The sequence below is a fragment of the Mirounga leonina genome, unplaced genomic scaffold (genome assembly GCF_011800145.1).
Source record: "Mirounga leonina isolate KUSES-001 unplaced genomic scaffold, KU_Mleo_1.0 Mir_178, whole genome shotgun sequence".
Taxonomy (NCBI): domain Eukaryota; kingdom Metazoa; phylum Chordata; class Mammalia; order Carnivora; family Phocidae; genus Mirounga; species Mirounga leonina.
The window spans coordinates 4,960,621-4,984,459 of record NW_023270464.1 but is presented as its reverse complement, the minus strand read 5'-3'; the positions used below and the strand labels follow the sequence as shown (position 1 = coordinate 4,984,459).

The following is a 23,839-nucleotide window of genomic DNA, read 5'->3' as shown; positions in this document are numbered from 1 at the left end:
GTTGGTGTTGCTGCAGTGACTCAAGCGCAGAGTGGAGTGGTCGCCGGAGATGCCTGACGGTCTGTACTGAGGAGCGGCTAGCAGCGCGATGGAGCGGGCCAGGTTAGCTGTGTGGATCTCTTCCCTTAGAGACAGCCTGAGGAATAGTCATTTTTGTTTGTTCAGTGTTCCAAGTTCGTAGAATTTAAAGTATTGTTGTATATAGTGGGAATCTGGCTCTAAAGTTCGTTTTTCTGGAGAGTTGAATGGTACACTTTTGAAGGTTTGGGGATTGGTTGGACCTCCCTGGACGATACTCTGACCGTGCCGTGTCATATTGCAGCCGGTATACGCCACTGTATTGTGTCCCATCAGATCCATTCTAGAGTGGCCCTTTGTCCTTGAGATATGAGGCCATGACTGTGGTTGAGGAGGGTATATTGTGATGGCTGTGGTGCGAAAGGCAGGGGAAGGTACGATGGGGTGGGATCAGTGGGGAATCCACAGTACCAAGGAGGGGGTGACAGGGTAGGGCATCGGGTATTGGTGACCGTGGTATCTGGGGGTAGCAGGGTGGCTGAAGTGGTGATAAGGAGGGGTCTTTAGGGTGAGGTGTCCACTATGATGTGATCATGTTGTAGCAATGGTGTCCGCCATGGTGGTGGTGGGAGGGAGTAGAGGGTAGGCTGTTCTTGGTTGTGATGGTAGTGAGGGGGTAGCCACGGTGGCCGTGCTGGTGGTTTGGGGGTCAACAAGGTGGCCACTGTGGCAGTGATACGGAAGAGATGGCAGGGTGACTAGCAAGGCGATCATGGTGGCCATGGTTTGGGGGGAGGCAGCAAAGTGACCGTCATGGTGGTGGTAGGGAGGGGCGGAGGTGGTAAGGGGCAGTGGGGGTGGCTGCCATGGCGGTGTTTGGGAGGGGGGTGGCAGGGAGGCCACCGTGAGGGTGCTACAAAGAGGGTGGCACGGTGAAAGGGGTGACCCACCTTGGATATGGTATGTGTGGGGGCGGTGAGGCAGCCATGATGGTGGTGACGGGAGGGGCGATCAGGTGGTGGTGGGGGCAGTCATGGTGGCGTGTGGGAACCTTGGAAGAGTGGCCGCCATGGTGGTGGTTGAATGAACGCAGTAAAAGGCGGCGAAGGCAGTGGATCTGTAGTCTGGTAGTGGGCTGATGGAAGGGGCAGCGAGTGGTCCACAGCCCTTAGAGGGAAAGGGGAGACCGTTCATTTGTTCTCTAATCTGAGGCAGTCTAAAGAGTTTATATTAGGGCGAACCTATCCATTACTCATCTGAAGGGATAGCTGCACAAATGTTTGTCTTTAGATATTTTACTCCTTAATTCCTCGCTTTTGTGGTTTTGGTGTAAGATTAGGGATATGGTGTGCAGAGTTTGCTTTATGAACTTGTGAGAGTCGTACCGGGTTCTGGGATGTAATACTGCAGAGGCGTGTCTTGTTTGCACTGATTTTTCCTGTGTTCGGAATAAGGTTTTCAGCGGTCCGCTGCCGCGTCACGACCATTGTGCGGCTCGCCAAAGATGGCTGCCGCTGCAGATGTGCGGATCTGCGCAGGCGTGACAGGGTTGGGGGCAGCCTACCCCTCCCCCAGTGCCGCAGTGGGGGAAGGGTAGTCTATGCAGCTTCTCCCAGGCGGCAATTTCGGCGGCACCTTCAAAGCGCAGTGCTGAGGGGAGGAGGCCGGCAACGCGGGCAAGCTGCCCCTCCCCAAAGTGCCGCAGTGGGGAAGGGTGCGGGATTTTGGGTGCGCAGGCGCGACTGGGAAGACACTGTCTCCGCCCGGCAATGGGGCGGGCATCAGGGGAGGGGGTTTGCGCAGCATCCGCTTGGTGGGGCTGGCAGCTACCCCCCCTTCACCTGTCTGCTGTAACGGCTGCTCCTGCCCTCTTGTGCTGCAGTGCATGGAGGGAAGGAGGACGTGGATTTGCTGAGCTTGTACCTTGGGCCGCCCCTTGCCCATAAGGCCACATTGGAGTGGAGGGGGCAACGGGGCAAAGCATTTGTACGTTCTATGCCTGCCTAGACTGGCAGCCATGCTGTGCCCCTACTTTTCTGTTGCGCCGCAGAAGGGAGAGATGGGGGCCTGCAGGCAGTGCAAGAAAGGCGAAGTCATCCCATGATCCACAGTGCTATTACTTAAGGCAGCCTCTATCAATGGTGCTGATTTTAAATGTTTTCTGACTTACAGAGGTCCACCTTTTCATTTTTATAGATTCCCTAGGTTGTATTAGGAGCGGTCTCTTAATACTCAAAGGGGATTCAGTAACCCTTTAGAAAACCCCTTATTACATTTGATTTCCACTTTACAGATTCGATAATTGCACAACTGCATCACCTTTAAGAGTGTCGTATTTCTTAATCTGTGGATGTTCTTTTTGTGATGCGGCCTTTATATACCGTTTCCTTAAATCGGGGATCAGGGCTCCTGCAGGGTTTTTAGGAGCTGAGACCTGTAAGTTTTCTTTGCTGAAGGGGAGCAGAGCAGAGAATCAGAAAAGTAGAATGCTAGACGGCTGTAAGTATATGTTGGATTAGGGAATTCTTGCCCTAGTCAGGTTTTTAAAGTGATGCTTTTGACCCATCATTTTGAAGTTGGACCTACTTTGAAAATTTGGTGAGAAAATATAATTAAGAAAGTAACTATTCCAGTGTTCTGTATTCCACCTTTGAAGGGGACAATTTTCAAGGACTTTGTTTTTCTTTGCAGAATGTTGATGGGCTTGCCTTTTTTTTTTTTTCCTCTCTATCACAAACAATATGGTTGTGCTAAATTGGAATGTAATTAAGGAAAACATAAACCCAGAAGACTTGGAAAGCTTTGTTGTGGAATTTTCTTTTGAGTAGTTTTAGAAATAGCAGGAGGCTGGAATTCTGTGATACTTACGGTTTGCTCATTTTTTTCCTACTTGTATACACATACTGCTTCAAAGAATTATATTTTGCTTTAACTTCTGATCATTTTGGCTATTTGCAAAATGAGCGTGTATTATCCTGATCAGCCATTTTGTAGTTTTTCACGGAGACTCAGGATCTCAATATGGCGGATCCCTTTGGAAAGACCTCTGAGGTTTCAAGGTCTCTGCCCTGCCCACTGAATATTGGGCTTAGTAGCAGGGCTTTTTGAAAATGACGAGGCAGTGTGAACCCTTTCTGTGGTTTAGTGCAAGGAAACAGTCCAGGGATTGTTGTATTGCTATCTAAGGCAAGGTACTGTCTGGTTTGGGTTTATTCAGATTATTTTGTATTATATTGGTTTGCCCAGTGCATCTGTCACATGTCTCATTACTGAAATACTTTCCCCATATGTGGTGATGCTACATCTTTATTCCTGGCCTTTCCTCTGAATGTGCTCAGATTTGTTTTTTAAAAATTCCACATTTAAGATGTCAAGGCCTCAAAGTTACTCTTTTTTTTAATTGGAGTTTTGTTGACACACAATGCTTCATTAGTTCCAAGTGCACAGCGTAGTGATTCAACAACTCTCTATGTTGTGCAGTGTTCATAAGTGTAGTTACCCTCTGTCACCATACAGTGCTGTTGAAATACATATCATTGACTATATTCTCTATTGCACTCCCCTGACTTACTCATTCCATATCTGGAAGCTTGTACCTCCCACTCCCCTTCACCTGTTTTGCCCCTCCTCCCCATTCTCCCCTCTGGTAACCACCAGTTTCATCTCTGTTCTTTTGGGTGTCTGTTTCTGTTTGTTTTTTTGTTTCTTCTTCTTTTTTTTTTTTGATTCCACATATAAGTGAAATAATAAGGTACTTGAATTTCTCTGACTTATTTCACTTAGCATAATACCCTTTCGGTCCATCCATCTTGTCAAAAATGGCAAATTTTTTTTTTATACCTGAGTAATATTGTATTTATATACTGCATCTTTATCCATTCATCTATTGACAGACACATGGATAGTTGCTTTACTATCTTGGCTATTATACATAATGCTACAGTCAACCCAGGAGTACATGTATGTTTTTGAATTAGTGCTTTTGTTTTCTTTGGGTAAATGATCAGAAGTGGAATTACTGGATCATGTGCTATTTCTATTTTTAATTTTTTGAGGAACCTATATACTGTTTTCCACAGTTTACAATTGGACCAGTTTACATTTCTACCAAGAGTGCATGCGTTTCTTTTTTCCACATCCTCACAAAGAGTTATTTCTTGTCTTTTTGATACTAGCCATTCTGACTGGTATGAGGTGATATCTGACTGTGGTATTGATTTGCATTTTCCTGATGATTAGTGATATTGAGCGTCTTCTCATGTATCTGTTGGTGCTCTATATATCTTTGGAAAAAAAAAAAGTTCAGTTCCTCTGCCCATTTTTAATGGGATTTTTTTATTTGTGTGTGTGTGTGTGGGCATGTGTGTGTATGTTATTTATATACTAACCCCTTATCAGATACATTAAATTATCAGATACATTACGTTAACCCCTTATCAGATCTATCGTTTGCAAATATTTTCTCCCATTCAGTAGGTTGCCTGTTTTTTGTTGGTGTTGTCCATTGCTGTGCAAAAGCTTTTTATTTTCATGTAGACCCTATAGTTTAATTGTTTTTGTTTCTCTTGCCAGAGGAGACCTCTACAGGAAAATTTTGCTAAGGCCAACATCTAATAAATTACTGCTTTTATTTTCTTTAAGGAGTTTTATGGTTTCAGGTCTCACATTTAGGTCTTTAATCCATTTTGAGTTTAATCTCTTACTTTGACATTGTACTCTGCTACTTAGCTATATTTAGAAAGAATCCTTGAATTAAGCAGGGTATGAGTATTGACTCAACATGACAGGGACAATGAGATTTTTTGTCTTTCTTCAGTGTACATTAGGATTTTATTGCTGGTCTCCTTTGCCCCTTCCACTTGTGTGACCCAGATCCAGAAAGCTTAAGAGTTGTGATGGTTAAGGTTGTCTCTCTCACTAACAAAGGTTGTATAAGGGAGTCATTTCTTTTGCCTTCTAGTTCCTGAATGCTGGCTGGCTTAGAAATTTCTTTTTGATGGTTCGACAGGTTTTGGTTTAGAGGCACTGATTTTCTCATGATTATGGGAAGATCTGTAGACTGAGATTACCTCACATTTTCTTTTTTTATTTTTCATTCTTGAGATCTTAGTAGTTGAATTTTTATTAGGTTTTTTGGGCAGATGTAAGGGATATTATATATTTGACAGAATGTTAGGCTATTTGGAAAAACATTGTGTGATCTCATCCTTGTTGCTTCTCATTGTATTTCCAAATTAGTATTATTTTTTTAATGAAAGTAATTTTGGAGCAAAAAAAATAACATTGTGCACATACAACTTTTTCCATTACCTTTTTAAAGTATGTTCTATGCCCAATGTGGGGCTTGAACTCACAACCCTGAAATCGAGTCACATGCTCCACCGACTGAGCCAACAAACCCCATCTTTTTTTCCTTTATTGTTTACTTATTTAAGATTTTATTTTTAAGTAATCTCTACACCCAATGTGGGGCTTGAACCCACAACCCTGAGATCAAGAGTTGCATGCTTCATTGAATGAGTCAGCCAGGCACCTCTCTGTTTTTCCTTTAAATCCTTATTTTCTGAAAGCTGGTTTCTAGGTTGTGAATGCAGTAGGAAGATTATAAACCCACATGTATGTATATTTAGAACAAACTTCCTATATTGTGAAAACAGTGCTGCTCCTTGATTTTACATGGAGCTTTAAGTTTCTCTTAAAGATTTTGTTTATTTGACAGAGAGAGACACAGTGAGAGAGGGAGCACAAGCAGAGAAGGGGGAGAGGGAGAAGCAGGCTTCCCACAGAGCGGGGAGCCCGATGCGGGGCTCGATTCCAGGATCCTGGGATCATGACCTGAGCCGAAGGCAGACGCGTAATGACTGAGCCACCTAGGCACCCCATACATGTAGCTTTAAAAATGGATTTAGAAAATTGAATAATTTTGTGTGCTGTTTCATTTCTCCCATGAACTCAGACTTTTTCATACTGCGCAACTGCTATGAAGGGATAAAGGAACTGAAGATTTTAATTTATTTTTATTTTTTGGTAATGCGGTATTTTCAATTATACTATTAGATTAATCATAATTGATGGTCTATGACATAGAGGTCTATGATAGTTCTTTTTATTATATAATTTTAATATAATATTAACAAATATATTTGTGAAGCCATGTTTCATCGATAAATACTTCATTCCATTTTGGCAATGAATGACATTCCATTGTATTGAATGTACCATACTGCACCATATTTGGTTTATCCATTTTTTAGTGGTTGTACTTTGGGTTGTTTCTGCTTTTTGGCTCTTAAGATTAAATAAAGCTGCTAGGAACATTCACACTCAAGTTTATATGATTTTGGTTTTTTTTTTCTCCCTCTTGGTGTTCACTTCGGCAGCACATATATTTTACTTCCTCTAGGAGTTGAATTAGTGTCAAATGCTAAACTATGTGGTTCACATTTTTAGGAAGTGTCAGAGGCTACACCATTTCACATTCCCACTACCAGTTTCTCCACCTCCTCCTCCACTCCGGAGGTGTGAAGTAGTAAGTTTGTAGTTTTTATTTGCATTTCCCTAATGACTATACTGATATTAAATATCTTTTTTTGTGCTGATATAAATTTGTATGTCTGTGGAAAGTAATCTGTTCCAATCTTTCACCCATTGTTAAGTGGGGTTTTTTCATTTTATTATTGAGTTGTAAGCGTTTTTGAGCTGTGTGAATTGCAAATATTTTCTCCCATTTGGCCAGTTACATTTTCACTTTCTTAATAGTGTCCTTTGAAGCAAATACGTATTTTACTTTTGATGAAATCCAATTTATGGATTCCTTTCTCTGGTGCTTCAGGTATCTAGGAAACCATTGCCTAATCAAAGGTCAAGGAGATTAGCAAATTATATACTTTTATGATTTAAAAATCTGTTATGTACATTTGTGATTTTTAAATGATTTCTTTTTTTTTTTTAAGATTTTATTTATTTGACAGAGCGAGAGAGCACAAGCAGGGGGAGCAGTAGAAGGAGAGGGAGAAGCAGGCTTCCCGCTGAGCAAGGAGCCCAGTGCGGAGCTGGATCCCAGGACCCTGGGATCATGACCTGAGCCGAAGGCAGACGCTTAACCATCTGAGCCACCCAGGCGCCCCTTAAATGATTTCTAATGCTTGATTGAAACACTAAAGTTTTTGAAGCAGTAAAGCAACTTGGGTTTATTGGAAAGCTATTTGAATGGGTTATTTTGCATAATCTAACATGAATTTGAAAATAGCAAGGGTTCAAAGAATGAGTTTTGGGGATGCTTCCTTGAATTCTGCCCTGGAGGGAGGGGGGCCTAGGTGGCTCAGTCGGTGAAGTGGCTGCCTTCAGCCCAGGTTGTGATCTCAGGGTCCTGGGATCCAGCCCCATGTTGGTCTCTCTGCTCAGCGGGGAGCCTGTTTCTCCCTCTCCCTCTGTCTACTGCTCTGCCTACTTGTGCTCGCGCTCTGTCAAATAAATAAATAAAATATTTTAAAAAATGAATTCTGCCCTGGAAATATTACATTGCATGATTTTTGTAAACTGCTTTTCTTCTAGCCTCTCTGATTAGCATTGTTAAATTGCAGTTGTAAGAGTGGTTCCTGTAGTTTCTAACGTGGATGACCCAGGTGGGAGATTACATGCTCAGATCCCTTGAGCAGCCATTTTGTGAGCTGATCTGCAGATCATAAGATGGTGGTAGCTATGTTGGTTTTATGTATTTTTTGTTTAAGCATCCCTTTTATTTCTTGTTTTACAAATCCTAGGAAAACAACATTTGCACAGGAGGTTGCTTAAGTAGAAATTTTATAATTTAAACTTTATGCTTTATTCCATTATACTAGAAGATCTGTCCTAATAAAATATTTTCAAACCAGGGACACATGGGTGGCTCAGTCAGTTAAGCCTCTGCCTTCAACTCAGGTCATGATCTCAGGGTCCTGGGATCAAGCCCCTCATCCGACTCCCTTCTCAGAGGGAATCTGCTTCTCCCTCTCCCTGTGCCTACCTCCCTCCCCTGCCCCCCGCCCCCGCCCCCCCTGCCACTCTCGCTTGCTCTCTCAAATAAATTAAAAATATCTTTAAAAATATTTCAAACCAGTTTTGGAATCTAACCAAACCATCTATTTTTTGAGGGTATGTAGGTATGGGTAGTAGGTTAGTGCATATAAGTATATCTCTGTAAATGTATAGCTTTATGTCTGCATAATACAAAAATAAGTGGAAATATTTTCTTTTTGCTTAATTCTCTGATATATCCCCCCCCCCCCAGTTTTCTGATGTTAGGGGGCTTTTTCTTTTTTTTTAAGATTTTATTTATTTATTTGGCACAGAGAGAGAGAGAACAAGCACGGGGAGCAGCAGAGGGAGAAGCAGGTTCCCCACTGAACATGGAGCCTGATGTGGGGCCCAATCCCATGACCTGAGCCGAAGGCAGACACCCAACCAACTGAGCCATCCAGGCACCCCCAGGGGGCTTCTTTTTTCTTTCTTTTTTTTTTTTTTAACAAATTTATTTGTTTGAGAGGGAGGGAGGGAGAGAAAAAGAGAGGGTGTTTATGAGTCGGGGGAGGGGTGGGGGGAGAGAAACTCAAGCCGCCTGCCTGCTGAGCACAGAGCCCAACATGGGGCTCCATCTCACCAACCTGAGATCATGCATGACCTGAGCCCAAACGGAGAGTCAGATGCTCAGCTGACTGAGACACCCAAGTGACCTGATGTTAGGGGTTTCAAAAGGGAGAAAGTGGTTTTAGGATAGATCCTGACTATTGGAGGATATTTTCATTAAAATTTTGCCATGTTTCTTTTCTACCATTTTTACTGAGATACAATTGACTTACATTACTATTGTACCTTGTTTTAATTATATTATAAGCACTTTAAAAACTCCATTATATTAATATAGTTCTACATACAGCCTTCAGGGGCGCCTTGGTGGCTCAGTAAGTTAAGCCAAGGCTTCAGCTCGGGTCATGGTCCTGGAGTCCAGGGATCAAATCCCACATCAGGCTCCATGCCCAGTGAGGAGTCTGCTTCTCCCTCTGCCCTTCACCCTGCTTATGTTCTCTCACTTGCTCTCTCTCTCGCAAATAAATAAATAAAATATTTAAAAATAAATACAGCCTTTAAATAAGTGGTTATTTTAAAGTTGATGAAGTCTTACAAAATAAATTTCTCTTTCTGCTTCAGGGACCGCTTACACCTGAGACGGACTACGGAACAGCACGTACCAGAGGTGGAAGTCCAAGTCAAACGTAGAAGGACAGCCTCACTGAGCAACCAAGAGTGAGTATAGTCTGGGTTGAGAATCAATTTAGTTTAGAATTCTTGTTCAAAGTTGAATAGAGTATCATGCAATGAGGGATACTGAAATGAATTTAATTAATGAAAGAAACCTATGCTCATAATATAGAAGATAATGCAAAACAGTTGAATCAACCTTAATCAGGTAGTACTAACTTATGTTAAATTTTAGTAAAATGCATTTTTTCCCAAATGTGTAGGTGAGTTTTATCAATAAAATTCTACATCCCTCAAATTTGATATTTATATAATTTCTGTTTTATGTTACTAAATCACTTCTATGTTTGCAAAATTTTTTATTCATTGACCGAATGCTAACTTATGTATTCACACATATGCTGCATTATTCAGATTTTTATTTTTGGTTAATACATTTATCCAATTAAAAACTTGAAATGTGGGGCACCTGGGTGGCTCAGTCGGTCAAGCGACTGCCTTCTGCTCTGGTCATGATCCCAGAGTCCTGGGATCTAGCTCCGCATCGGTCTCCCTGCTCAGTGGGGAGCCTGCTTCTCCCTCTCCCTCTGCTGCTTCTGCTCTCTCACTCATGCTCTCTCTCTCAAATAAATAAATAAATAAAATCTTAAAAAAAAAACTTGAAATGTATACATTTGTTCCTCTCTTTACATAGGATATCTACACAGAGGTACACTTTTATTTTTTTTAAATTTTTTAAAGATTTAATTATTCCTTTTAGGGAGAGAGAGAGTGTGAGATCAAGCTGGGGGAGGGGAAGAGGGGGAGAGAGAGAGAGAGAATCTGCAGCAGATTCCCCACCAAGCATGGAGCCTGATGCAGGGCTCCATCCCAGGACCCCAGATCCTGATCGAAGACAAAATCAAGAGTCAGACACCTAACCAACTGAGCCACCCAGGCACCCCCACGCACTTTTAAATTTAGGTGTCCAGAAGGGTGATTTTAATACAAAATATACCAACATTTTTAATTACATGATACATACATAGTATTTATTAGATCTTGCATTTTGTTATTATCACAAATCATGACAGAATCAGTGGGTAGCATTTTTTTCCCTTTCCCAAAGCTGTTCTATTTGGTTATTTTCCAAAATTACAAATATTAAAAATACATGAATATCGTATCTTTATAAAACACTTAACTTTGAGATAGAAAGTATCTACTTCAACTTACCATTGCCCTTCCCTCCCTAGAGATAATCCACAGGTATGTAGATGTCTATATTTTCAGACCTTTTCCTGTTCATTCATGTGTATGCACATGTGGAAGCAGGGAGAGGGAGAGGCATACTTGCGATCTCCTTTTTTTAATTTTTATTTTTTTAAAAGATTTTTATTTATTTGACAGAGAGAGACACAGCGAGAGAGGGAACACAAGCAGGGGGAGTGGGAGAGGGAGAAGCAGGCTTCCCGCGGGGCTCGCAGAGCAAGGAGCCTAATGCAGGGCTTGATCCCAGGACCCTCCCAGGACCTGGGGATCAAGGCTTAAAACTGAGCCACCCAGGTGCCCCTACTTGTGATCACTTTACATATGCGAGATTTATTGTTGTGCAACAATATGTCTTGGGGATCTTTCTATTTCAATGCATATAAATACCTCATTTATTTTATTTATTTATTTTTTAAATATTTTTATTTATTTATTTGACAGAGAGAAAGACAGCGAGAGAGGGAACACAAGCAGGGGGAGTGGGAGAGGGAGAAGCAGGCTTCCCATTGAGCAGGGAGCCCGATGCGGGGCTTGAACCCAGGACCCTGGGATCATGACCTGATGAGCCGAAGGCAGACGCTTAATGGCTGAGCCACCCAGGCACCCCACCTCATTTATTTTACAGATTGTAGAATATGGGTGGTTTAATAACAATTTCATTTATCAGTAGCTTACTGATTTGCATTTCTTTGCTATTATCAACAAAGATAAGGGCAGTCAATTTGAAAGTTAATATTCTTTATTAATATTAATTATTTACATTTTATTTCAGTTCCTCAAATATAAAGCTTTTTTAAAAAACTGTTATAGTGGAGCCTGGGTGGCTCTGTCGGTTAAGCATCTGCCTTTGGCTCAGGTCATGATATCAGGGTCCTGGGATCCAGCCCTGCATCTGGCTCTCTACTCAGCAGGGAGCCTGCTTCCCCTCTCTCTCTGCCTGCCTCTTTGCCTACTTGTGATCTTTCTTTGTCAAATAAATAAAGTCTTAAAAAAAATAAAGACGTTATAAAGTGGGGGTAGAATTTTGTCTTCTGTTTTTTGTTATTTGCTCATTTTATGTGGTAAAGTTGCAATATATTCAGTTGCACATTTTAAATTACTGGTGAAGCCAACAATTTCCCCATTTTCCCTGTTTATTTATTCTTCTGAGCTCACTCTTTTATTACATTTTTATTTTGGGAATTTAAAAGAAGTATTTTGTGAATGGATATTCTGTGTAATTTGTTCTTTTTTAAAAAAGATTTATGTATTTGAGAGAGGGGGAGAGCACCAGCCATGTGCAAGTGAGGGGGGGAGAGGGGAAGAGCAAGAGAGAATCTCAAGCAAACTCCCCACTGAGCATGGCACCCTAGCAGAGCTCAACCCCACAACCCTGAGATCATGACCTGAGCCAAAATCAAGAGTTTGGCCACTTAACTAACTGAGCCACCCAGTTGCCCCTATAATTTGTCCTTATAAAGGAGATACATAATAATGCAGCATATGTGTGAATACATAAATTAGCATTCGGTCAATGAATAAAAAATTTTGCAAACATAGAAGTGATTTAGTAACATAAAACAGAAATTATATAAATATCAAATTTGAGGGATGTAGAATTTTATTGATAAAACTCACCTACACATTTGGGAAAAAATGCATTTTACTAAAATTTAACATAAGTTAGTACTACCTGATTAAGGTTGATTCAACTGTTTTGCATTATCTTCTATATTATAAGCATAGGTTTCTTTCATTAATTAAATTCATTTCAGTATCCCTCATTGCATGATAAACTTTTTGCCATATTAATTTTCTTTTGTGTGGTAATGTCTTTTGTAACTTAAAAGCGTTTAAAAGTGGCATTTTTACCCAGAATCTCTGGAAGTATCTTGAGTTTGTTTAGAGATTGTGATTGAGGTATGGGGGATTCTCTTTTGAGGGGAGGATCTTTTGTTAGTGGGTAATGGTTCTGTCATAGTTAAATTTTGTTAGAGCTTTTATCTTATGCAGGACCAGTGTGAACCAGCATAACAGGTAATCTCATTTTCTTTAAGACCTCTTTAGGTGTCATTTTCTTGTTCAAAGCTATGGAAACGTTTTGTTGCGTTCAAAGAAGAAATAAGTTCATTTCCTGACCTCTGCTGTTTATATTACGTATAAATACTACAGGGTGCTAAATGGGCAGGGGAGTTTTGAGTTAGGGAAATAGTGTAATTTCCCCAGTCATTTATCTCCATTTTGAGAGTAAGTGGATTATAAAATGGGTAAGCAGCATTGATACTCGCTAAGCCTTGCATACTGATACATATGCTCAGAATTCTCTCAGGATTGGGATAGTTAACAGTCTGTTTATTTTGATGATAATCCATCAATATCCCACATTTTCCCAAACCATAAGTGCTAAAAGTCAGTATTCCTGAGAAATTGTGTGGTACTGGTTCTAATGCTAATAAAGATTTGCTATTCATGTTCCATCCAAGATACAAAACAAAATTGAATAAAAACCAAAACGATGCAGATGAAACCTCTCACAGACCAACAGTGATTGTTAATAGAAGCTCATTGGTTTTTATTCTTGGAATTGATGGTTATACCATCTTCCGATAGATCTATCAAGTAAATCAGTTTTTGATCTTTGGGGCTGGTGAATGTCTTTCTTGTTTCTTGATGCATTGTACATTTGAGAGAATTTGGAGATTGGGGCTGGAGAGTCTTCTGGAGAATCTATTTTATGCACCCTTTTATATGTCTTTCTAAATTATGTTCTGCATTTTATGAACTGAATATTACATGTACTGCATTTTATTTTCTCCAGTTTTAGTTTAGTATGCAGCTGGGTTTCAGGTTAAACCCAAGAGGAACACTCCAGTAGGAGTTTAAGAGGGCCAAGGAATATATTTTTGTTTTCTCTGAAACACTTTTAGAACCATATTAGGTCAGACTCTTAGTTGCCATTTGGTAATAAAGGATTGGAACTAAGAATACCTAAATAAAAATGGGACAATTTAAAAAGCATGAGCAATGTAATGAAGACTCTTAATGGAGTTAGTGCAGTTTTGACATGTTAAGGGTAGAGTCCCTCCTAAGATTACCCTCAAAACAGATACCAACTGCAAGCCCCAGAGTTTCTAGGCCACCTGCACTTCTCAGCATCTGGATAGAGATTCAAGGTTTCCACTATTTCCTCAGGTTCCATAATTTTCACAGCACTCAAGAAAAGCACTACACTTACTATTAAGTTTACTATAGGGGATACAGGTCAGGATAAGTCAAATGTAGAGACTTATAGGACAAGATCCATAACTTCATGTCCTTAGGTTGTAATACTCTCAGCTCATCAATGTATGTATATCGCCAAACAGGAAGCTCACCAGAACTTTGGGTGCTTTCTAGAGTTTTTTTTTTTTAATACTTCATTTATTTATTAGAGAGAGAGAGAGAGCATGAGCAGGGGGGAGGGAGAGGCAGAGGGAGAAGCAGACTCCCTGCTGAGCCAGGAGCCCAGCATGGGGTTAGATCCCAGGACCCCAGGATCATGACTTGAGCTGAAGGCAGACGCTCAACCAACTGAGCCACCCAGGCACCCTGCCTTCTAGAGTTTTTATTAGAGTTTCATTATTTAAACATGATTGAATCATTGACCATGTGGTTGACCACGGGCCCCACACTCTAATCACATAGTTGGTCTTTGTGGCTTGGCCAGCCCCTGTCCTGAATAATCGTATTAGTGTTAATTCAGGTATGATCCAAGAGGCCACCAAGAATAACGAAGATACTGCTATCACTTGGTAAATTTGAGAATTTAGAGGTTACCTTCCATGAGCCATAGAGAAATTCCAACCTAATTCTTTTTATTTAACAGAATGTTAAAAATGCCATTTAAAAACTGTAGAAAAATAGTGGAATATCTTTTTTTCAGGCCCATTTCCAAATCTGCTATTGAGTAGTTTCATAAATAGACATGTATGTGTGTATATATAGGCACACATACACACACTTAACAAGGGCTGAATTGCTGGCGATTTTTTTTTTTTTAATGCTTGTCTTGTTAGCCAGTAACATTTCCTACATCATAATTTACAGAATCAGATTCACAGCCAGATTACTGATCCATACGGATATACTGAGGACTTTTGTCTGGAATTCCCTTCCAACTAATAGGTAGTCAGTTTATATAGTTTGAGAGCCTAAAATTCTGGGCTCTGGTAGTTCCTTGTTTCAGGTGGTTACTCCCTGGAGTATTTACTATGGATAACAGCCTTAATATCTTGATGGAAATGGCCTTAGCAAATGCCTCCCTCTTCTTGCTAAGGGTTAAAGAATTGTTTCCAGGTAAGATTGGAAAGTGAGTAATGCATATGGTTCTGATGGTTTTTCCACAGGGCTTTTCAAAACAAAAGAATTTTTTTTTTTATTTTAAAGTTTCTTGGGTAGTATCGCTAAAGTAGTAAGTATCCTTCTGTTCCTTGCACATTCTGTGTACAGAGACTCCTATTTCTTCTTCCATTCTCTTCACAAGGTAATGGGAAGCTCTGATCCTAATTGAGTCTCTCCTTAAATGTAAGGGTCTACACATTTTCTTTCATATTGTTACCCATATAGGAAAATCTCTTCTCATTTATATTCATTTTTACATATTGTGCTCTTGTCATAGGTGTCAGCTGTACCCAAGGCGATCTCAGCAGCAGCAAATACCTGTGGTGGATTTCCAGGCGGAACTGAGACAGGCATTCTTAGCTGAGACACCAAGAGGTGGTTAAAGCAGTATTGGAACATCCAGGTAGCTGATTTCCAAGTGAAAAAACAGGTTAGAACTGATTGAGTCATGGTTAGGAATAAATAAATAGTGTGTTTGGAGGTCACTTAATTACTTGAGATATGTTAAAATACATTTTTTTCTTAAAAATTTCATAATTGAATTTAAATAAAAAAATTCATATAATCACATTGCAGAAAGATTAAAGAAGTAAAAGCAAGCAATAGGACCTTGGTCTTAACCCGACACTTAGTTTCCCAGTCATTTTAGTGCATGCTTTTTAGGTAGTTTATTTGTATCTAATTTCTATTGGTTTTCCAATTGATATTATATAAACATACTACATTATAAATGGATGCTGAATATCCTGCTAATGAATGTTTTGTAATTACCTTTTGTGAGAAACTTCATCTTTTTCCTGGTAGTTTCAATAAAGCTTCAGTGAACTGCCAAGCATAACATATTAGATAGGATCATTTACTCAGATATGAAGATGTGAAAATAAACTGAGTCAGAAATATTAGCTTAGGTACATTTTCTAAATTATATTTCAAAGTATTAGTCTCCATTACCCTGAATATATAATGGGAAAAAAATGGAATGCCAGTTACGATACACTTTTACCTGCATTGGTTGTTTTAATTACGTATCATTTGTGCCTACTGAATTATAAATACACATCACATTCATAACCAAATAAGCTAAATAATTTTCCATGCATATTTACTAATTATTGCTTTTTTTGTTTTGTCTTTTTTCACTTTTTTGTTTTCAACAACGTATTTGAATCAGCTGACAATGTATCAATGTATTTGATTCAGCTGACAATGTAATAAAAATATTATCCATGATTTTTTCAATGTGATGTAGATTTATTTACAGTCTGTCTTTTAATGTTTTATGTGACCTTTTTTAAATTTTAATATTTGAATGTCTGTAATGCAAAGGGTTTAATATACTTTTTAGAAACTAGGAGACAGGAGCCTATTGATGAGTTTTGTTCTAGATTTTCTTTATTTCTGTTTTGGTGTATTACCTCTCAACTCACATTAATTAGGCCTGTTTATAGCCACTATTTTGAGTTTTAAATTAAAAGATACAAAACAGATTATCTGAGAATTCTCCCCTGCTGCATCCTTTATTCAGCATTCTCCAGTAATTACCTGGAGCTGATTGCAGGGCAGTGGCATTGATTTCAGACAGTGGAATCTGATCTTTGTCCCCAGCTGTTCCCCAGAGTAAGGCCATTTTTAAATGATTAAGTGAGAAAAGCAGATTTTTTTTTTTAACCAGGAGTTTTTTGGCTCTTCAGTGTAGTTCATATACTCTTGTAAGTTCCTAAGTATAATTATTTACTTATTTACCTGGGGCTTATGATCAAGAGTCACATGCTCTACCAACTGAGCCAGCCAAGCACCCATATAATATTTAAGTCATATATTATGATCTTCATATAGGATCATCTGGTTTTCTGATAGTATTTTTTATTTTAGTTTCAAGTGCTAGTTAAACAGCACTTGTTACTAGGATTATTTTAGAGCAGGGGTTAGTAAAGTATCTGACCCACTCACTTTTCCTAAAGAAAATTTTATTGGCACACAGCCATGTCCTTTCGTTTGTGTGTGGTCTGTGGCTGTATTTGTCACTACAGCAGCAGATTGGAGTAGTTGTGACAGATTGAATGGCAGGTAAAGCTTGAAATATATCTTCTTCCTTAAAAGAAAGTTCTCTGGCATCTTTCCTATAGAATCACATTGGAAGATGAAAACACCAAGTTGGGACAGTGGGGGACTGGTGATACTATAGAAGGTGGTGAAGAGAAAGGGGTTATAAAGGAAGTTATATGAAAGTGAACATTACAGGGTAGGGGACCAGATAAATTTCTGGGATAAGGGTCAAGTCTAAGAATCATGTCTAAAGAATAAATGTAGATGGGTAGTTTTTAAAGACATTTTAACAATTGGTATGTTTCCTTTTTTACAATAAAAATCTAAAGCTTCTAAGTGATAGACAAGAAAAATGGGGAGTTAAACCAAAGATTTTAAAACCCATGTTTCAGCCACAGCATAAGGTTGAATTTTCTTTCATTTTCCCCATTTGCTTTTTTTAAGTTGGAATCATGCTTTTAAATGAATTTATTTTGTATTTATTTCACTTAAATGTATATCACTACTTCCTCATTTTATTAGTCATCATAATGATAATCTAATGAATAAATGATAGTTTATTCATGATTTACATTTCCTTGTACTTGTTTTTTTCTAGTTTGCTATGCTTTTATAAATTCTATATTTAAAAGATATATTTGGTATCTTAAATTTATTAGGATAAGGATCCCATTGTGGACTGTAGGGTATACACATTAGTATGACTCTTAAATGTTTTGTTACATTGCTTTCTGACAGCATCATAAGCATTGTTTGCCATCAAGAATAATTACTACTAGTGTTAGTTTCTCAGTACCATCTTTGTGTGTCTTTTTCTTTGATAAATAAACAGTTCCAAAAGTAGAAAATTGTTTTTTTTGTGTGTGTGTGTGGTTTTAATTGGCATTGCTTTGTGGATGAATACTTTTTTCCATTTATTGTGTTTTCTCCTTTCACTTGTTAAATTTTTTTGCACATTTTCTGTGAAGGGTGTGATATTTTACCAGATTTGAGTGAGCACTAATGCATTACCATTATTATATGATTTCTCATTTGTTGTATGTATCTTGGACAAGTTTGACCATCTTATCTTTTCACTTAAATTTTTATAAAGTTTAATCATTTGAAAGTCCAGACTTTCCAAAAGTTTAAGAACTTCTTTTGTGAGGAATCTCAGGATGTTTGAGTCAGGGGGCCATTTATTTGCTTTTGCTTTTTGATGTAAGGAGATTTATCATAACTGCTAATTCATCAGTGCAATGTGATGTTGTGCTCTTACGCTCTTCTTCATGAAGCATGTTGATGTCATTTGCTATGGAGATAAATTTGATCAATCTCCAAAGTGAAACATCCTTTCCCTTATAAGCGTTCATGATTGTGGTGTACTAAATTTAGGAATAAGAGATAACTTTCTAAATCTTAGGTCCTATTCGTTAAGGAGAGTCTTTCCTTAACCACTTCAGTCAACCCCTATTCTGAGTTGTGAGTAAAATGTATATCTCTTATTTATATAGAATATTTTATATTATATTACATGTCTGTGTTCCCAGTTCTTTAGGTCTCCTGTTCTTTAGGTTATGACTCACATCTGCAGGTACATTTTTATACTTGATAACTGGTTAACAACATCTAGTAGATGTGGAAGGGGTTTATAAACTCAGCAGGTTAGGTGATGGACAGAAACAGGACTGCGACTGGCCTTTCCTTTTTACTCTTCCACTATACAAAGGAAATGTTTGGATTTGTTGGTTTCTTTAAGTTAAACTATGAATTAAGCCTGATAGTTATGTGTTCACTGAAATGCCAGTTGGGACAGAACATTTAAACTGAAGCTGATAGGGAAATCTGTACTCGAATCTTTTTGGCATCTGAAGGTGAAATTTTGTTTCTGAATTTTAAATTTTTATTGGAAAGGTGACTGACTACAAATTCACTGTAAATGCACATTTGATGCTGGGTTCCATTACATCCTTACATAAGAAACTTCTCGTGATTACATTTTTTTTTCCCTTAAATGAACTCTTGAAATCTAGCCCTACTGTTTTTTTCTTTTGTTCTAATAATCATGGTCTTGCATTGCAGTGTCTGGTAGTACGTCTCCATTGTTGATGGTAGAGGGTGTGTACTCCAGTAATAGTGTTTTGTTGAATGGTTAGCATTCTTTGTTTTTGTTTTTATTTTTTTTCACTAATGGCGATATAAAAAGTAATGTTACAAACTTTGTACATTATGTGAAGGTCTTGACATTTTACATTTTAAAAACAGCTTTTTTGATTTATAGTTTATATACCATAAAATGCACCTAATTTTTTCATAAATACACTGACTTTTGCAACCATTGTCAGGTACTTTAAGGATGCTGCATTACCAAAGTAAGATCCTTCATGCTCATTTACATACATTCCCTGTTTCCACTCCCAACTTCAGGTTACCATTTAATTTACTTTCTGTTTCTATGTGTATTTTTTCTATTTCTGTAGATAATTTACTTTCTGTTAACAATGGATTGCTGAAGACTTTATATCTTCATAGATACAATATTATAAAAATTGCTAAAAAATGAAAATTGCTACTTTAAAAATAAACAAGTGTAGGATTTAGACAGCTTCAAAAGTAATCCTGTCAGAATTAAGAACATCTATATTATAGGCCTTAAACTACTCATATGTTGGCTAATTGAATTCAAATAAAAAAAAACTACATTTATTTGGGGAGGGTTGGGCACATTAGTCTGCTGATTTGAATAATAGATCTTTTGAGATCTTTACATGTCAGTTTTATGCAAAACATTAATTCATGTACAAATATTGGATGCTACAAAAGGGGGGTTATCCCTGATGTCATTGTATCTTTAAAGACGTAAATTAGGTAGATGAGAGAAGAAACAAGTGTATAGATATTATAGTCAGTTAAGATAAATGCTGGATGGGCTCCTGGGTGGCTCAGTCTGTTGAGCATCTGACTTTGGTTCAGCCCCACATCAGGCTCCCTGCTCAGTGGGGAGTCTGATTTTCCCTTTGCCCTACTCCCATCCGCCTGCTTGTGTGATCTCTCTCTCTCAAATAAGTAATTTTTTTTTTAAAAGATAAATGTTAGAGAAATATGGACAGTGTTGAGGATATAGGTAGATTGTCTTTCAGAAAAAAGGCACAAATGGTGCATGGCAATTTGCATTTGGAGAAAAAAGGTTAAGAGATATTCTGAGTAATGATGAATTTATTTTTTTAGACGATCTGATACTCCAAATTCTCATAAAATGCATTTAACAGCCATCGGATTTTTATAATTATGGGGCAACATCTACATCTTGCCACCCTTAACTGAATTATTTCTTTCATACTATTCTGTTTCCTTCTTATTTAGTATCCTATAGTTGCACACGGAAAACTGTATCCTCAAAACATTCTTTTACAATATTGTTTTGATGTTACAGTTCACACCCACAATTTAAATGATTTTATTTTCACATCCTGAAATAAATAATTCATAATTTACTTAACCAGTGTACATTGCTGTTCGAAAAGCGTTTCTGTTGAAAACAGAGAGCAATTTTAATGTCTGTATTGTTAAAAGTAAAATTATGTCAGATTTTGTTTATGATATGGGGCTATATTTATGCATAAAGCCAAATTCCCATTGAGGTCTAATTTGTGTGTTTACTTTTCAAATTATTACAGAATCAGAGCTGTAAGAAAAAATGTACAATTTAGTTGTATCCTATTTTAATGTAGGAAGTCATAAGCAGGTACATGGTAATGCATTTGGTTCTTGGTAAAGAAAGATAATCTAGCATTATTTTGAAATGCTTTTGGCAGGGTTGAGGAGTCAGGGGAGATTGAGGTTGAAAACATTTAGGTGGTTTAACTAGGAAGCAAAAATTTTAACCTACCTCAGGACAGCAATTCAGATGGCTAAACATAAGGATATCAAAATGTTGAAATTGCAATGAAACGGTGTTGACTTGGGACCAGAGAATGAAGCACTACCTAAAATAAGAATGGAAAGAAAAAAGATCAGTTTTTGGAATGGAAAATAAAAGCAATTTTTGAAACATTTAAAAATTTCTGCATAAAGCAAAAATTTAATAAACTTTGTCAATTTTAAGTGCATAAAATGGGGGAATTAAGGTGAGGGAATAGTGAAATTTGGTGTTCACTTGGTGGGTATAAGAACATGGGAATCTTTTGAACATGTCTGTTAAAATGATTTTCATAAAAAATTGTCTGCCTGTTTTTAAACATGGTAGATTGCAGTGCAGCTAGATCATGCTTTCCTCTGCAGGCTCCATCTACTGTTTGAAGCTTCTGCCCCAAGCTTGCATTGTTTATAGGAGAACCTGCGTCATACCTTTATCTGTAGCCTTCCCTTAGGTCTTAAGGATCCTGAAACCTTACTGTGGACATTGGATTTGGTGGAACAGCAACCATGGTAAGATGTATATTAAGACAGAAGGGTGAAAAGCTACTGGAAGGGCCTAATATAATGGTTTACCAGAGTGTGGGGTGTCTTTGGGTTCTTAATGTTAGAAATAAGGAATCAATCTTTAGAGATGGTATCTCATTGTATGATGTATCAGCTGAAGGGGAGCTATGTCTGTTGTTCTACTGTAGTGATTAAATGGTTGAAAATATCTTAAGAGGGATCTTATATGTGAGAAAATACAGAAGAGAATTTTCATTTTGATTTATAATAGTAAGGGACAATCTAGTAGATGGAAGACTCAGGTTATAATAGACATAAAGTCTACATTAAAAATGGAGGGGTTTAGCAATTCACGGCATGAGAAGTATACAATAATAAACAGTCTGTAGAGATAAAATATACTACTCGGTTTTGTGGTTCTGTTAAAGTTTAAATGACTTACAGCATGTATTCCCAACAGGAAAGATACCTCAAAGCAGCAAAAATTGATTTGGAGAAGTGGAAGGAATATTAGATTTTACAATAACTTGTAGTCTTCCTGAGGACTACAGTATATAAATAGAGATACAGATTTATCAACATATTAAACTTTCAGTGGAGTGGGTGATTTAGGATAAAAATATTTTTAAAAGGTGACTTAGTAGGATAAATGAAACTGAAGAAAGTTTGAGAAACACCGATCCAAGTTCTGAATGGGAGGGGATGTGGGGTGTGATATAACTAGGATAAAGGTCTTTGGGGAACTAAATAGTAGTCTGTATTTGCATTGGGTTGATGGGAATTGGAGAGTTTCTGATGGAGGTAGGAATTTCCCACTGTTTGGGTACGTGTCTAGGGGAAAAGAAACAGGCCATGGGGTCGAGTGTTCTAAAAGATGGTGGGATTTGGGATTAAAATTGGGAAAGGAGAGGAATTAGAATGATAGAATACTAACATGAAACTAGGTTTGTGAATCTGTTGGGGAAGAAATACAGTTAGGGAAATATAGTTAGGATGATGGGAAACTGCATAGGGAGACATTCTGAGAAGTAGAGGGTTCCACAGAGGAGTATAGTAGTCCTGGGCCTAAATTTGGTCCAGCATCTTGAGACTGAAGGGATTTTTGGAGAAAACATGTGAAGGAAGATGTGTTAAGGAAACCAAGTTTGGATTGATGCAGAAATAGGGAAGACATGGTGGAGAGACAAGCTGATGAGTGACAACTTTTCTTACTCCTTTCAGACTGTGGGAAAGAGCAGCAAGATGCTGCAGCACATTGACTATAGAATGAGATGTATCTTGCAAGATGGCCGAATCTTCATTGGCACCTTTAAGGCTTTTGACAAGCATATGAACTTGATCCTCTGTGATTGTGATGAATTCAGAAAGATCAAGTAAGACCACTTTGGGTTTGGACAGTGAGAGACAGAGGGAGAGGGTAATAGGAGTAAGGGATGATAGAGGATAACTGATAAGGAGGGAGGGAAAATGTGGCAGGGCTAATCTGTTGTCTAACCTAAACCATCACTGACTTGGATCAGAGTCTCCCCGTCTTAAAGTCAGTGTATTTACACTACTGTTTTAAGTTTGCAAACATACTCATGAACTTAATTTGGAAAGAACTTACAGTATGAGCAGAGTATCAAGTTATATTTATTTAAAAAGTTATGAAATGTTATTGATAGGTTAGGTTCTGTAGCATTTCTTCAGACTGAAGGAATTGTAAGAATAACAATTTGTTCTTAATGGTTGAGGAGTTAGGATATTAGAATATGCCAGGCTAGTTTTAACATTTGTTCTGCTAGCCTCTTTGCATGGTCCTTGTTTTGTCTAAATCATCATGTGCAGTGTTGATTTGGTGTCCATTCTTAACCCTCTTTGCTTATTGTATTTGTGATTTGCCCATTTCATTTCTTCAGGAATAACCTTTATGTTTGTGCCTTACCACATGAGGCTACCCGGTTTATACCTGTGACCAGGGAGCTTCCTTTCTCAGGAACTGTTGACCATCTGCAATAAGATCACAGAAATTGGTGGATTTTAGTGGCATCCTACTTCCACCCAGTTGACTTATCATTCAGAGCAGTTGAGTTGGTGCTTGTAATATCATCTCTGGACATTCAAGATGGCTTTGTTTCAGGCTTTTATCATGGGGCAGAACTTGAGAGGCATTACCCTGGATTCTTGGCTTGATTTACTTTATTTCCACAGTCAGTGATAAACTGTACAGACGTTTAATTTGCCTACTTCACATAGGTTTTATTAAATACGAAGAAAAAGGCGATGCTCAGCACCAGTTGTCTGCTGTACTCTTAAGTCTGTTCCTCTCAGGCAAAAAACATTCCTCATCTTTCCCTTTTCATGTATTCTCAGTCTCCTCCCCGCACACCAAGTAGGATTATTTCAGATATTCTAGGACGGTGGATGTTTCAGTGTTATTTTTTTTGTGAGTGTAAATAATCCAGAATTTTCCCCTAAAATACAAGAATCCCTATGATAGTGAAAATTCTAAAGGTATTTGAGAGTTTTAGGCATACTAATTTCTGTT

The 23,839-nt window shown here is 38.2% G+C and overlaps 2 protein-coding genes across 9 annotated transcripts in view; both read left to right on the top strand.

Annotated features, from left to right (window-relative positions):
* Positions 1-21,257, top strand: SNURF (SNRPN upstream reading frame). 3 transcript variants are annotated; one of them, XM_035023956.1, is made up of 4 exons: positions 1-102; positions 9,205-9,300; positions 15,143-15,295; positions 16,037-17,746. In XM_035023956.1, exons 1-3 carry the CDS (start codon positions 89-91, stop codon positions 15,246-15,248), a joined length of 216 nt encoding a protein of 71 aa, XP_034879847.1. In that variant the 5' UTR covers positions 1-88; the 3' UTR covers positions 15,249-15,295; positions 16,037-17,746. The 3 variants fall into 3 exon arrangements, with proteins under 3 accessions (XP_034879847.1, XP_034879848.1, XP_034879849.1); XM_035023957.1 differs by lacking the exon at positions 16,037-17,746 and adding an exon at positions 21,172-21,257 and having other exon boundaries at positions 15-102; positions 15,143-15,268; XM_035023958.1 differs by having other exon boundaries at positions 15-102; positions 15,143-15,268.
* Positions 15,252-23,839, top strand: part of SNRPN (small nuclear ribonucleoprotein polypeptide N) — a 37,105-nt gene continuing 28,517 nt past the window's right edge. For 4 of the 6 annotated variants that reach the window (XM_035023950.1, XM_035023949.1, XM_035023955.1 and 1 more), the window contains exons 1-2: positions 21,175-21,318; positions 22,534-22,685. In XM_035023950.1, coding sequence (XP_034879841.1) covers positions 21,316-21,318; positions 22,534-22,685 — 155 coding nt within the window. In that variant the 5' untranslated portion in view covers positions 21,175-21,315. The other 2 variants (XM_035023952.1, XM_035023954.1) reach the window with 2 other exon arrangements.

Excerpts from the sequence above, each read along its gene's own strand:
- SNURF (XM_035023957.1), top strand. Across the intron at positions 9,301-15,142 it reads GCCTCACTGAGCAACCAAGA|GTGTCAGCTGTACCCAAGGC; the intron begins GTGAGTATAGTC and ends CTCTTGTCATAG.